At 41.7% G+C, this 16182-nt stretch overlaps 1 protein-coding gene across 2 annotated transcripts in view; it reads right to left on the bottom strand.

Annotated features, from left to right (window-relative positions):
- Positions 1 to 15203, bottom strand: part of LAMA3 (laminin subunit alpha 3) — a 248035-nt gene extending 232832 nt beyond the window's left edge. Inside the window, exon 1 of one of the 2 annotated variants that reach the window (XM_087439074.1) lies at positions 14326 to 15203. In XM_087439074.1, the coding sequence (XP_087295200.1) occupies positions 14326 to 14601 (276 nt within the window). In that variant the 5' untranslated portion in view covers positions 14602 to 15203. The remainder of the gene's footprint in view (positions 1 to 14325) is intronic. The other variant, XM_087439073.1, reaches the window with a different exon arrangement.
- Between the last annotated feature and the right edge of the window lie 979 nt (positions 15204 to 16182).

Raw genomic sequence — 16182 nt, 5'->3', positions numbered from 1 at the left:
CCCTCTCAATTCCCTTTCAGTTATTATTTTAATCTCCTTATGAAATAATTACACTCTTTACTGCTTTATTTTCCCTTTGTCCCAATTCCCTCAACCTTTTTGTCCATCCGTTTTAAATTTTATCAGCCACCTAAATTCTTTTGAGGACCAGAAGGGGTATAAATACATACAAAAATAGAAGGAATTATTTATAACGTCTGGAAAGGACACAGAGGTTTCACTCAGGGATAATATTCAAAACACATAACAAGGGCAGTGTGGCTTTCTGAGTTCCTAGAACACACCAGGCATGTTCCCACCTCAGGGCCCTTGCACCTGCTGGTCCCTTTGCCTGGAACACATTTTCCCAACCTCTTCATGGGGCTGGCTTCCTGTAAACCCTCAGGTTTCTGCACCATCAACACCTCCGTAGAAAAGCCTCTCCATCTACTCGACCTAGAGAAGCTTCCCTTCACTAAAATCTCTATCACAAACTCCCGTTTATCCTCCCCAAGACACAATAACAATCTATACTTATTGTGTTTGTTTATTCATTGGTAGCCGTCTCCCCATAAAACGTTAGCTCTATGTAGGTAGCGACCTTTTCTGCCTTCTTCAGAATTGTATTTCCAGCCCCTCATATCCCCATCCTTTGTGTCTGGCACATAGATGTCAATAAATATTTGTTAAATAAAGGAGTGGATGACTACTACACACGTGTGTGTGTACACACATGTCTGCAGGTAGCAGTTCTTTCCTTAGTTGATAAAAATCTACTTTAAGGATCATCCACAGAAGACATTCACCCCTCTCCTGTCGAGCGTCCAGGTGTTGAGGTGGTCAAGGACCACAATGAGCCAATCTGAAAGTAACAATCAAGACTTCATTCACTTACTGTGACAGTGCGGGCCAGAGGCAAAAAAGAAGGGGGCCGCCTCCCCAGAGCTCCATTTTTCCCCAGGGAATGGCACGAGGCAAGGGTCAGATGACAGGAAAATTATCTCACTGCCAAGGAGTCCCAAACAAAAGACTCCTGCCTTTTTATGGGCCCAGGGAGTTGGGGGTAAGGGAAAGGAAGGAGCAGGAGTAGAAAAGTACTGAGTCAGAGTGGGGAAAAGTGCCTCAGCCAAAGCACCCCGATAAGGAAGTCTCGGTAGGCACCTGGGAAGTGCCTCCACTGGAGGCCTCTGAATAGAGGCTCCTGGGCTGAGAATGCAGAGATGCACACGAGCATGGCTGGTCCAGGGGGGCCTGAATCCTTGACTGCAACTCCCTCCGGAAAACTGCAATGCACTCACTGTGTCCAAGTCTGGTGTGGGGAGGGCAGCTTTCCCCCATGAGGCCTGCCAGTCAAAGCCTTGTAATTGCCTATGGTCAGGCCTCAAAGATCACACACAGGATTTTGACCTAAAGACTACTCCTCACCCCCTCTGTAAAAGTCATTTCAGTGGGGCAGCACACTTTGCATAGGTAGTTCTTCTCCACAGCTCATCCCAATCCTTTGTGCTGTAACATTAACACCACCCTTTTTATCTTATCTTTAGTGGATATGGAGAACAGTTGGTTACAAACATAACAATCCTGAAGGCCCTTGGCCTCATCTTCCTTGTGGTTAGTCAAACAGTTCTACTGTGATTTGTTTCAGTGACAATCTTCCTATGCTACAGTGACAGTTGCTATATGTAATAGCCATAGAAAAACAACACCCCAGAACCAAGCAAAGCAAGTCATCAAAGAAAAATGAGGCTGCATGTGACACCAAGTGTGGGAGAGAGGACATGGTGCTCAGAGGGAGGGAATGATGATTTTATCGGGTCCTAGCATTTCTATTAGAAAGAGTGACTTCAATAGCTATATTTTTATTCAAACAAAAGCCTACCAAGTTGACATAAAAGATAATGAAATAAAACAAAAGAAAGAAAACTCAATTAGTTTAAGGCAATCTTACTAACAGATTTTCCTAATGAGGTCTCTCAGCATTTTCTATTAATTTTTCTGGCTCATTAAAAACATTCAAAATTCAATGTCACATTAAAGATACATTAAATGATCAGCTGTCACAATGAAATAGGAAAGCTGCTTAGAAACAGATGAGACATACAGGAAAATTAGTAAGTCTGAAATTTTTATTTTTGCATCAAATCACTATGCAAACTACCTTGTACAGAATCTTTGCCACCAATGTCTTTTGTGCACACAAATTCTCAGCAATACTTTCTCTCTGCAAAGCCAATCACAGGACATAGGGAATTGGGCCTTTCATTTTACAATCCCACCCCCCTTTCCCCTGATGCAGGCCCCACAGCCCTCACTAGTAAAGGAATCTTTCAACCTCTGGGCTCTGTGCAAAAAAAAAAAGATCCAAGGCTCACAGGCATCCATAGTCCCCAAACTCCCACCACCCCACCTGCGTTCAGAAATCCTTACTGTATTATGTTTCTTTAACCTCGGATATGTTCTTCATATTTAAAGATGACTCTTAATGTGAGTGAGCCCTAAATATTTGTTCAGCCAAGAGCTCTCCTTATGCTATTCAGGGACTACAGTTTGAGTTATCAGATTGCAAATTCTCAAAAGCAGAGACCTGAGGACCACGCAGAGAGCCTCATGTAGGGCCCGCATCCTCCATTCTCCCATACACAGATTAACACTCACTCACTGAATGGTCAGTAAATACCGCTGACTGACTGAGAGACTGGTTATCTGATTTAAAGCTAAAGTTACTGCTATGGACTAAATATTTGTGTTGCCCTCAAATTCATATGCTGAGACCTAACCCCCAAGATGATGGTATTAGGATGAGGGCTCCACCTACATGAATAGGATTAGTGGCCTTATAAAAGAGGCCTCAGAGAGATCCCTCACTCCTTCCGCCATGTGAGGACATAGACAAAAGACAGCCATCTGTGAACAGGAAGTGGGTTTCCATCAGACACTGAATCTGCCTGCACCGTGGTCTTGGATTTCTCAGCCTCCACAACTGTGAGAAATAAATTTCTGTTGTTTATAAGCCATCCAGTCTATGGCATTTTGTTATGGCAGACCAAACAGACTAAGACAGTTACTGTATTAGTCTCCTAGGGCTGCCATAACAAAGTACCACAAACTGGGTAACTTAGAACAACATAAATTGATTGTCTCACAGTTCTGGAAGTTAGAAGTCTGAAATCAAGGTGTTAGCAGGATCATGCTCTCTCTGAAATCTGTAGAGGAAGGATCCTTCCTTGCCTCTTCCAGCTTTTGATGGCCCTGACCTAGGATTTATCTTAGCCAGTGCATCAGACAGTTTTACTTTGAAATTCAACACAGTAGGGCCACACCTGACTTCCAAAGGTAGGCTGTTGAAATTCAGGTATTTTTTTGCCAAACAGCACTTCCATCAGGGTGTTGCTCTAGTAGGAAAATTCTATGGTGGTGTTGCCCTTTGAACCTTTCTTCAAAAAGCATCTATGAAGTGTCTAGGACAAGCTGCCACAGGGGAGACAGACATGAGCAGTAAAATGTGGTGTCCCACCCTCAGGGAGCTCATGATCTAACAAGACATCTAATACAGACATGAAAATAAATGACTCCAAGGTGATGAATGGAATTAGCAACGTGGTGCAAAGTTTAGCTGGAACTCTGAGGGAGGAGTAGTTGGCTCGGCAGTGGCAGCATAGCATAGTGGGTGAGAACGTGAACTCTGCAGCCAGAGTACCTGGCTTTACCACATACTAGCTGTGTGATCTTGAACAAATCACTTAACCTCTCTGTGCTTCAGTTTCCTCATCTGTAAAATGAGCATGCTAAGAGTACCTCCTTCATAAATTGTTGTGAGGATTAATAAGTCAGTATGTGTAAGGTGCTTTAGAACAGTACCTGGCATCAGTAAGTGTTATATAAGTATGTGTTAAATTCATACCCTGCACTAAACAGGGGAGCAAGACCCTTGTTTACTAGGCTGTTCTCCCTACTCACCATTCTGCCCCCCTTATTTGGTATCACTCCTGTACACAGTATGTGCAGGATATGGTGCAACTTGAAAATAATGAACAATTACTTCTTTCCCCCACTTCTCACAGTTAAGATGTGTATAGATAATCTAATTAAAATCCATATTTCTCTCTAGCTAGTATTCACTTATTTATTCCACATGTATTTTCTGAGCATCTAGGAGGGGAAAACCACTGAGGAAATACAATATGCTTATGACATTGAGAAACTGGCAAGACACAGGGGACTCAATGAGTTGGCTTTCCCCAGGGCAGGTTCCACCCTGTTGGCATGAGGGATCTAATCAAGGCCCTGTTAGCTCACGCAAACAACTCGTTTTTGTGAAGCAGAAAAAGGCTCCCTGCCTCTGAGCAGATACAGCCTTGCCCAGGCTGGATTTCAGCCCCCACATGCCCCTTGGCCAGGAGCCCATGTATACAGCACAACCATAGCAGTTCCATTGACTAAGACCACAGAGGTACCACTTAGTAAACCTTTTCCTCACTAGGCAAATGGTTCCAGAATGCTGAGCAAGAGTTAATGCAGGTTTCAGGAAAGCCTAAATCACAACCAGAAGTAAATTTATAATCTGGAAGAATGTATTATTGGCACCAAAATTAACCGTAAAAAATTAATACCTCCCCAAAAAATGTCACTTTAGCTGACAAAAAAATGTGTCCCTACATAAATAAATAATATCTAAACTGGTTATTTACACAGTACCAAAACAATTTAACATCGCTATTATATAGAAGGCTCTAGAAGCTTTTATGCTTGAGGATTATTTAGCATGCCGAATATGCTCAGTATATAATGCACTGTATATCTCATTATTAAAAGAATGTTTTACTCAAAAATTTTAAATGACTATTGTGACAAATCATTTTTGTAGCTTACCACTTTAGAAGTCTTAATTAAGAATTTTTTCACTCCATAAAAAAAAAAAACACATTTATTGAGCAGTAACAATGTGCCAGGAAATACACTAAGTGTTTTTATCCTCCCAATAAACCCATGAGATAGACATTATTATTAATCCTGTTTTCTATATGGGGAAATTGAGATTATGCAATTTCCCAAAGTCAGAGAGCTGGTGGAGTTAGAATTCAAACTCAGATCTACATGATTGTAGAGCCAGAGTTTTTCACCTCTAAGTGAGAGTAGTTTGATAATATGTACAATAAGGTGATATTATATTTTCCCTCATAATAGTTTTCCTGGTCTTTTAAGAAAATTAGGCCATAAAAAGGCTAGTAATCTACAGAAAGATTATGTCTGGATCATCTTTGTATCCTCAGCATCTACCATGGTGCCTGGCATGTAAGAGCCACTTAATAAGTGTTTGTGAATGAATGAATGAGTTAAAAGAAAAAGAAATTAAAAGGCATAGAGATTGGAAAAGAAGAAATAAAACACATGTAATTCTGTATGTAGAAAATCCTAAAGAGTTTATTAAAAAACTACAGCAAGATCATGGGATACAAGACAAATATGTAAAAATCAACTGCATTTCTAATACGGATGTATGTGCATATTGGAATTAGTACATATACATATATTTCCTAGCTCTGTCCACTGAAAAGATCTAGAGCAATGACATGCCAGTAACAATGAGCACACCTCATATCCAGATCTTGATTTCTAAACACCACCCTCAACAAGAAAACCAGAGCTCCTTGGAAATGTAGTTGGTCCCAAGGCTGGAGCAAAGAAGATAAAAAATGACCCGGGGAGCCAGCCCTGATGGCCTAATGGTTAAAGTTTGGCGCTCTCACTGCTTCAATGGCCCGGGTTCATTTCCCACTGCTCTGGTGGTGGCTCACAGAGAAGAACTAGAAGGACTTACAACTAGAATATACAACCACGCACTAGGGCTTTGGGGAGGGAAAAATAAAAGAGGAAGATTGGCAACAGATGTTAGCTCAGGGAAAATCTTTCCCTGCAAAAAAAAAAAAATTACCCTGGAATATCTTATGGTACCAGAAAGTAAGGAAGCACTCAAAAAAATACGTGGGGATGTCACCAAAAATGGTGGAGAAGGAAGCTTCAAGGATCTGTCCCTCCACCGAAGCAACAATTAATCTGGAAAAAACTGTCAGAATGAACTTTTTCAGAACTCTGGAATCTATTCAAAAACCTACAATCAGCAAACTTGAAGATAAGTCGATTGAAATTATCCAGCCTGAGGATAAGAAAGAAAAAAGAATGAAGAAAAATAAACAAAGCCCAAGTGAGGTGTGGGACACCATAAAATGGTGGGCCAACATACACATTATGGGAGTCCCAGAAAGAGAGAAGAGAAAGAGGCAGGAAGGATATTTGAAGAAATAATGGTTGAAACGTCCTGAATTTGAGAAAGACTTGAATCTACACATCCAAGAAACTTAACAAACTCCAAGTAGGATAAACTTAAAGAGACCCACACCAAGATACAATATAATCAAACTGTCAAAAGATAAAGAGAAAATCTTAAAAAGCAGCAAGAGAGAAGCAATTCATCACATACAAGGGATCCTCAATAAGATTAATAGCCTATTTTTCATTGGAAACCATGGAAACCAGAAGGCAGTGAGATGACCTATTTAAAGTGTGGAAAGAAAAAAACCTATCAGTCAAGAATTCTATATCTGTTAAAATTATCCTTCAAAAATGAGGGACAAATTAGGACGTTCCCAAATAAACAAAAGCTGAAAGAGTTTGTTGCTCAACAACCAGGTCTTGTAGACCTGGCCTACAAGAAATGTGAAAGGGAGTCCTTCAGGCTGAAATGAAAGGACACTAAACAGTAATCAAAGTCATATGAAGAAATAAAAAACACCAGTACAGGTAACTACATAGGTAAATACAAAAGCCAGCATTATTATATTTTTAGTTTGTAACTCTTTTTTTCATATGATTTTAAAGACAAATGCATAGAACAATAATTATATATTTATGTTGATGGGCAACAATGTATAAAGATATAATTTGTGACAATAATATCATAAAGAGGGAAAGACCTGTATAGGAACAGAGTTTTAGATGCCATTGAAGCTAAGTTGATATCAACTCAAACTGGATTTTTATAAATTTAGGATGTTAATTGTAATCCCCAGAGTAACCACTAAGAAAATAACTGAAAAATATAGAGAAAAGGAAATGAGGAGGAAATCAAAATGGTACATTAGAAAAAGAAATTAAACACAAAAGAAGATAGTAATGGAGGAACTGAAGAAGCAAAAAAATATAAGACACACAGAAAACAAATAGCAAAATGGCAGAAGTAAGTCCTTCTTTATCAATAATCACTTTAAATGTAAATGGATTAGACTTACTAATTAAAAGGCAGAGATTGGCAAAACGGATTTTAAAAAAAGCAACCATGATCCAAATATATGATGTCTACAAGAGATTCACTTTATATTCAAAGACACAAATAAGTTAAAAGTGAAAGGACAGAAAAAGGTATTCCATGCAAATAATAAGCAAAAGAGAGCTGAGGTGGCTATACCAATATTAGACAAAATAGACTTAAGGGGCTGGCCCTGTGGCGTAGTGGTTATAAGTTCGGTGTGCTCCACTTCGGCAGCCTAGGTTTGCAGGTTTGGGTGCCAGGCGCGGACCTACACAACTCATCAGCTACGCTGTGGCAGTGACCCACATACAAAGTAGAGGAAGACTGGTACAGATGTTAGCTCAGGGCTAATCCTCCTCAAGCAAAAAACAACGAGGAAGATTGGCACCAGATGTTATCTCAGGGTGAATCTTTCTCAGAAAAATAAAAATAGACTTTAAGTCAAAAATTGTTACAAGAGATAAAGATGGACATTACATATTAATAAAAGAGCCAATCCATTAAAAAGATACAACAATTTAAATAGATCTGCACCAAACAAAAGAGCCTCAAATATACATGAAGCAAAAATTGACATAAATGAAGGGAGAAATAGTTCTATAATAATAGTTGGAGACATCAATACCCCCTTTCAATAATGGGCAGCTTCTCAAAAACTTAAACATAAACTTACTACATGATCTAGTAATTCCACTTCTAGGAAATCGACCAAGAAAACTGAAAACATATGCCCACACAAAGATTTGTTTGTGAATGTTCAGAGCAGCATTACTTAAAAGAGCTAAAACCTAGAAATAGTGCAAATGTCCATCAATTAGTGAATGGATAAAGAAAATGAGGTATAGCCAGACAATGGAATACTATTTTCTGCATTAAAAAGAAACAAACTACGGGGCTGGCCCAGTGGCGTAGTGGTTAAGTGCGCGTGCTCCGCTATAGCGGCCCGGGGTTCGCAGGTTTGGATCCCGGGCATGCACTGACGCACCACTTGTCACGCCATGCTGTGGCGGCATCCCATATAAAGTGGAGGAAGATGGGCACAGATGTTAGCCCAGGGCCAATCTTCCTCAGCAAAAAGAGGGGGATTGGCATCAGATGTCAGCTCAGGGCTAGTCTTCCTCACAAAAAAACAAAGAGAAAGAAAAAGAAAAAAGAAACAAACTACTAAATCATGCAATAGTATGAATGAACCTCAAAATCATTACACTAAGTGAAAGAAGTCAGACACAAAAGACCACATGTTATATGATTCCCTTTATATGAAATTTCCAGAAATGGCAGATCTTCAGAGATAGAAATCAGACTGGTGGAGACAGGTGCAGAGATTGAGTGCACAGGCACAAGAGAACTTTTGGGGCCGACAGGAATGTTCTAAAATTGGATTCTAGTGAAAGCTGCTCAACTCTATAAATTTACTAAAAATTATTGAATTCACACTTATAATGGATGCATGTTACGGTAATTAAATTATGCCTCAGAAAGCTGTTAAAAATGACTCAAATGCTTCAATCTAGTTTTGGTAAAAGATGTGAAGAAAATGTGTAGTTTTCACATTCATAGGTGCACTAAAGCCATCTTTCTGTAGTGGTTTAGGTAGAGTCTTCTTATAAGTAAGGGGCTGAAATTAATAACATTTTGTCCTCTCCTTTCTCTATGACTGTACATTTCTTTTTCTTGGATTAAATGATCCACACTCTGAATGGCACGAGTAATTCGGAGCATGAAGTAAAATCTTGCAATTCAAAGATTAAATATTCCCAGTTCCAACTATTCACCAGTGTGGGAGATCAAGATTTGGCCACCCTGAAATCTCTCTCTTTACCTTGGTTGTTTTCTCTAGGGACATTTGACCTCCCCCACTAACTGCCTAAAGAATTGGACATGGTGGCTCCTTCCTGGAACAGATCTATCATGATGGCTGTAAAGATAACGTAGGGTAAATGTTACAACAGGAAAGGCACCAACAAGCCCCTCTTATCAGAAGTTCTGTCTCTCTGGCCACATTCTCTGGATGACCCTGCGAGGAGTTGCCAGACAATCATTTACATTTATAAGAGAAATCTCCAGTTGTAAAGGTATCTCCCTCTCTGTTTTGAGAAGAGAGGGGGATGGCCTCATTTCTAGAGGCTTATCAATGTGGAAGGTGAGGCCTTAAAGCTGCATAATAACCTTACTCTTGTTTACTGTGCTTTAGTGGTAATCTCCTGTAACTGACTCCCCCCACCCCCAAAATCCTCCTTTGTCATTGGCTGAACATGGTATTTAAGATGAGAATTTCTGCTATTGTGTTGAGAAACGCAGTGTCCCTGCTTTCTCCCATGTATACATGTTATTAAACTTGGTATTATTTTCTCCTGCTAACCTGTCTTGTTAATTATTTGGCCAGCCATAAGAACCTTAAGGGAAAGGGCAGAGGGAGATTCTCCCTCTTCCCCCAACACCAGCAACCTGGAAGGCCCATGAGTTTCAGTAATCTGTGATTTGCTGAGGAACACACTTAAATTGCTGAGGTTCTGGTGTGTGGAACTACATTTCCTTGCTGGTGAGTGACCTTGGCTCTCCAAAGGAAAACATTTAACATTTGTCTTCTTCAAATTATTTGTACATAAAGTTTCATTGCTAAACTTTGGCTAATGCCCACAAACACAGAACAACTATTAGCAAAACCATTTTAACAAGAAAGATTATTCATCCTTAAATTGCTGACTGTTGTCATTTGTCTGAAGTCTCAAAATAACTCTTATCATTAATAATTGTTACAAATATATCTGTGGACACAGTAAACATCTTAGATTTCTCAGCCCTTGCTCAAGACATACATCAGTTTCACAAAGGAAAAGGCCCTTGTTGAAGTTAACAAACACAATGGGGCTATAAACAGAGACTTAATGAAGGGAGTTTCCTGTTTACGGCCATTAGTCCAAATTACACAAACACACAACTGAGACTGCTTTGTGGCAAACCTTCTCACTCTTAGCCATAGTTCATGTGTGTGCTCTTCTCCATCAATATCATTCAGGTTAGATACTCATTTCTGTGCATAAGTCAAAGTGTAACAAGGAAACACTTAAAAGACCTGTTGAACTGTCAATGTACAAAATCAAGATCATATGTTTGGTAAATATGTGCATTTCATTCCTTGTGAGTATACCGTTTATGCCAAGCTAAACCTAACACAAGGTCATATTTTCGACACAGCCTTCCACTTCCATTTTATCACCATCTCTATCAGATGTCAGTAAATAATAATCTCTTTAGATTTCATAGGTAAGTAAACATTAAAATTAAAGCGCAAAGTGTGACATATTTCGGTTGTAATTACTTTTCAACAGAATAGAATTAATTTTCCATATTTCTCTTGTCTACTCTTTACTATAACTTCTTTACAGTCTGTAGCGGCATCTTCACTCCACCATCCTTCCATTCAACATTTTCTGGGCACCTATACTGCTCCAGGCTTTGTGCTGAGCACTGGGGATACCCCTGTGAACCAGACAGTCAGGATCCCTAATCACAGAGCTCTCAAACACCAAAAGCTTAATGGCTGAGCAGTAACAAGAATATAAAATCTTACTTAATGAATCTTAAGTCCAGAGAAGCCAAAGTGAACATTTTTCACACAACAAACAAAATCCAGACTTTTAAAATGCCCTGCCTGTTGACACATGCTACCATTCAAGTATCGGTATTGTTATTACAGAATCGGGACCATAAACCCAGGATTCAGTCTAAGACATGACTTTTATGCATTGTTTGCATTTTTTGTAAAATCCTTTTGGCCTGAAATTCTAAACCCTGGCTGGGCTCAAAGATTTATTTTTAGAAAGTTCAAAGAAATACAACTATTTTAGTTAACTCTTCTCTATTTCCCATCTTGAGCTGCACATGAGCGAATCAAGACGATCATCAATTGTGATGATAGTCACAATTGGGACAACCAATTGATTAATCATAATCTCTCTTCCCTTATCCCACCCATCTGCCACTACCCCTCACTGTTCTGAAAGGCAGGTCTGTACCAGCTGCTGCCAACCCTGGGCTACAGCAAGTGTCTAACAGCCTGGCCCCTTCTGGTCTCCCAGACACGTCTCTCCTCCTTAGGTTAGAACCTCTCACATCAGCAATCATTGCATCTTCTCAAGCCCTCAACTGTGAAAGCAGAAGGCACCACTCAGCAGGGCTTTTGTTCACCCCTTATTTTTAGGGAAGAATATAGCGTAACACCAGATAGCATTCTTTTTCTGCAGGCTACCCCGTGGCCTTGAAATGCAGTCTGCTGAGTGACCTCAGAAAGCTACTTCCTACTCTGTCTAGGACTGTGAACCCAGGTTTAATGATCTATTCTGGAAAATCAATCAGAACAGGAAAAGCGACTTTTTCTGGACCTCCAAAACAGCAGTGTCAACATATGAGCACTTAATAAAAAGACCAGTTGAGGAGAAGGAGGGTTGGCCCATTCCTAGGCAAATCTAGGAAAGAGGAGACAGTTGAAATTTCTTTAATACCGTCTGTCTCCTTGCATTTACTCTCCCCATAATTAGAACAGTTCTCTCTAAAGTTAGGTGTGCCACCAGGCAATCCAGTGGGGTGCAAGAAGGGAATATTAAAACTTATTTAATTTACTTAAAAATGAAGAAATTCAGTTTTACTAATATTCAATATACAGATTGCTTAGGGGCTTTCACCCAGTCCACAAGCCAGCTGGTCACAAGTCACCAATGTTCTGAGCGTCCAAGGGGAGAAGGGGTTCTACCTGGCTATCATCTGACCAGGACACATCGAAGCTGACATGTACCTGGTTAAGTGGACACGTGGATTCTATTCTCCTAAATAGCAGAATAGTTACAATCTTGTACTGAAATGGGGAACGACCGTGAAATTCTTTTGATTACACAAGTTCACTGGTTATCTCATAGTAAAGTACTTAAAAGACCTTTTAAATTTAAAGATGAGTTACACTTTTTTTCCACAAGAATTCCAGATTTGCTGACTTCTTCTGGGATGACAAGTGGCTGTCAGTAATATACTACCTGATAGATATTTACACAACAATAGAGGTACTTCCTCTGTCCCATCAAAGTAAATGTGTTGTTTTAACAATGTGAAAAAGTAAATACTATTCTAAACAAATGTATATTTTGTAAAGAGCATTTTGAAAAATAGATATTTGGAAATGTTTCATCTTTTGTTGCTGAAAAGATGGAACTGTGTTACTCTAAAAGTTCTCATATTTGCACATTTTAAAAACATGGAAACAGAATTTTGTAACACATTTTAACATTTTCCAAAAGAAAACTTACAATGTGTTTTGAATCTATTGTTTAAAACATTAAAACACAACACCTTCCTACCAGGAAGTACTGAATGCCACTTGAAAAATGAACATTTACTGACCAAGTTCCTACTTTTAAAAAAATTTTAGAATAATTGAAGGACGGGGCAGAAATACGAGTACCATGATTTAATGAACTCAGACAGCATGAGACCTGCGCAGTCACACACGGCCCCATGCTTAGAAAGGCCCCTCACTTAGTTCAATGCTTTGTTATCACCATCTTGAAATTCATAATTTTTGAACAAGGGGCTCCACATTTTCATTTTGCTCCAGACTCTGTAAATTATGTAGCCAGCCCTGGAATTCAGTAATCAATGCAGTTCTTCCATTTGAATCTACATATTTTTTGAGGTATATTTTCAGCTATAACAACCACTAAAATCAAGTACTAATGTAAAGCCAACTTTGAATTGCCATATCATAAGTGCTAAACTAAACTGGTCAAAATAATTATACACATAATTACATTTGAATATTTATATATTTATAAATACTTATACACAATCAAAAATAAAATATTTAGAGAAAGCAAAATTATTTGGGGCGGTCAATAAAGAAAATTAAAAGTTATTTTCATCATTGTTATAAAATATTTTTAATTTTTATTTTGCATGTTTTATAGTACACACAATATATTAATAATGTAATACATGCATATAATTTATAAATAAATAAGCATATATTGCCATCGCACATTCAACAACTTGTCATTTACGGAAGTGCAAACTCAAAATGAGTTTCTAAAACACTGACCTAGATTCTCAATGATAATCTTTGGCTTTTGGAGCCCAAGCTCCAAAATTACTCCCTCTTCCCGCAACTCTTTGCTATTTCTCAGCAATACTTCCCAGGAGAGGGAGGGAGGCAATTATGGCTGAGTGTAAAGAGGATTCAGAGTCAGGGCTGGGTTCAAATCCAGCTGCCGTACTTTACAACACAGGCACGTTTCTTAACCTGCTCACCTGATCCAGTTCCCAGCGCTGTTGTGAGGATCGCGTGTAAAGATCTGACACACCTCCAGATGCTGATTAAGCACCAGCGACACTATCATTTACACTAGGTGTTCGCGGTAAGAACTTCCGATGGACTCTGAGCGCCACGCCTACCTCTGTCCATTTCAAGTCTCATTGGCCCCAAATGACTGAATGGTGGCACTTCAGGCAGTGGGGTGAAGTGCATCTTTTCTGTGACATCGGAGTGACAGTGATATAACCTAAACGTTCTCTCTTAGAATACACCACGGAAGCCAACCGCTACTAACCTCCTCAAAATAAGGTCGGGAAGAAGGGCCTCGAAGGAGGCGCTCCAGTGAAGCCTTAGGGGACTCAGGACCTGGCCCGGCGCTACCTGGGTGACGGAGGCAGGACCGGACCACAGTTCCACGCATGCCTAGAGCGCAGCTTCGGACTTTTCTCCTTTGCTCGCCCAAACTTAACCTCAGCCTTCATTCACCTCGCGTGCTTTAGCCATCTCCGCCTCCGGCGGGGCTTTGGCACGGGCGGTGCTCCCACGGGATCGGTCACTCCCGGGGCACCGCCCACTTCGCCGGCCTTTGCCGGGGTTGGGGGAGCCTTTCCTTGTCGCCTGGGGTCCCTAGCGCGCGCGGGGAAGGGGCCCAATCCCTTCGCCCCGGGTCGCTGGCACCCGCGGGGAGGGAGGCCGCCCCCCACCCCCCGCCGCCCCTCGCTCTCTCCCGGGACCTTACCTGGATGGTGTGGCCGCTGCCCGGGGCGGTGGGCCCCCCCACCAACTTGCAGTAGAGCTCGGGCCGGGGCCGCGCGCCGCCGGGCTCCCGCTCCCCGCAGGTGGCAGTGGCCCAAATCCTCGCCGCCTCGGCCAGGTTGAAGTAGGGCGGGTGCAGGCTAAGCCGGGCCGCGGCCGGGGATTCCCGAGCAGCCGCGCACACGGCGGGCGGCAGCAGCAGCAGCAGCAGCAGGACCGGCCGCGGTGCCCGTCCCGGAGCCTGCGCGGCCGCCGCCATCCAGCCGCGCGCGGTCCTCCTGCCTCGGGGGCACCGCGGTCCCGGCGACACGATCCTCACGCGACCAGCGGGCGCTGCTCCGCGTGGGGGCGGCGGAGGATCTGCGGCGTAGGGGCGGCTCTTCTGTTCTGGAACCTGCAGCGGCTGGAGCGGGCACCCGCCGGATCAGGAACTGACAGCGCTCAGCCTCGGGCCAGCAGATGTCGTCTCTGCAAGCGCGCTGCAAACTTCGTGGGCGGGGAAGGCGAAAAGGCGTTTCCCTGCTCCCACTCTGGCGGCTGCGGGGATGGGGCGGGTGGATTGCGGCGGGGGGGCGGGGGTGCGGGACCGCCCTACCTTCCCACTGCCAGGGCAGAAATCAGATATTTCTCCTCTCCAGATATTCACGGTCTCAGACCAGTCACAAAAGCCGGCTCTGGACCTCGGATAAGGGGGAAGGAGGCTTGCAGCGAATTTGAGTGAGACAGCAAAGGAAACCGCCACTGGCTGCAGAACTTACATCAAAGACATTGTGATTTCCCAGACAAGTCCCAATCGTTAAAAGACAAGTCTCGTTAATTCTCAAACACTGTGCGCCAACGCTATCTATGGCACTGCAGCCACATACCGCGACCAAAGGAGCTCACGGGGAATTGGGAGTGGCGGAACATACACGTGTAAAAGACAGCCAATAGCGCAAGTTGTAGTCCGCCAAGCTGGAAGGGTACCCTGGAGGAAATCCTTTAGATGCTCAGTCTGCCAAATTTTACAGATAAACTAAGAGATGTTGAGTAAATTACTCGAGCAGTGACGCTGCCGCCCCACCCCCCACCCCCCGGCCCCCGACCTCCCCCGGCCTGGCAGAGACTTGGTCTTGTATGCAGGACAACTCACCCAAACAGAGCCCTCATAGGCCCTCTAAGCAATCAGAGGAGGGTGTCAGTGCTGCCGGCCAGGACGGACAGGACAGGAGTGCCCAGAGGAAGTAGGACTGCAGCTTTGAAGGATGGAGAAGGAAAAAAGAAGGAGGGTGTGAGAGCGCTGCTTGAGCAAAGACTGAGGGATAAAAATGGTACAGTTCAAAGAAGAGAGAACTGACCAGTATATTTATTAAATGCTGGGATATGTTGTAGGAGGAAGGAAGTGTGTCTATTATCTTCTCTTTGTTCTTCAAAAATAAAAAGAAGGGGAGAGGAATTTGTGAGCATAACACCAAAAGGAGAAGCCATAAAGACTGATAAGTTGACTATACAAAAACTAAAAGTTTGTACATCAAAAGCACCATAACTAAACAAAAAATAGAAAACAAATGAGGGAGGATAAAATTTATACCATAAATGACATGAGATTAGTGACTAATATATAAACTGCTTTTACAAAAAAATTTGAAAAAGCTGAACACTTAGGGCTAAGAAACCTAATACAATTCACAGAAAAAAAAAATTTAAGCTAATAAACATATGAAAAAAGTTTTTGACCTTCTTGGGAATTGAAATGCAAGGAAAGCACCAATGAGACTCATCTTTCACTTATCAAACTGGCAAAGATTTTTTTAAATGATAAAACCGAAAGTTGAAGAGAATTAGGGGAATCAAGTATCAC

The sequence above is a fragment of the Ceratotherium simum genome, chromosome 14 (assembly GCF_057802395.1).
Source record: "Ceratotherium simum simum isolate JZ-2026a chromosome 14, ASM5780239v1, whole genome shotgun sequence".
NCBI classification, from domain to species: Eukaryota; Metazoa; Chordata; class Mammalia; order Perissodactyla; family Rhinocerotidae; genus Ceratotherium; species Ceratotherium simum.
The sequence above is the reverse complement of the archived record's forward strand: the minus strand, read 5'-3'. Positions and strand labels throughout refer to the sequence as shown.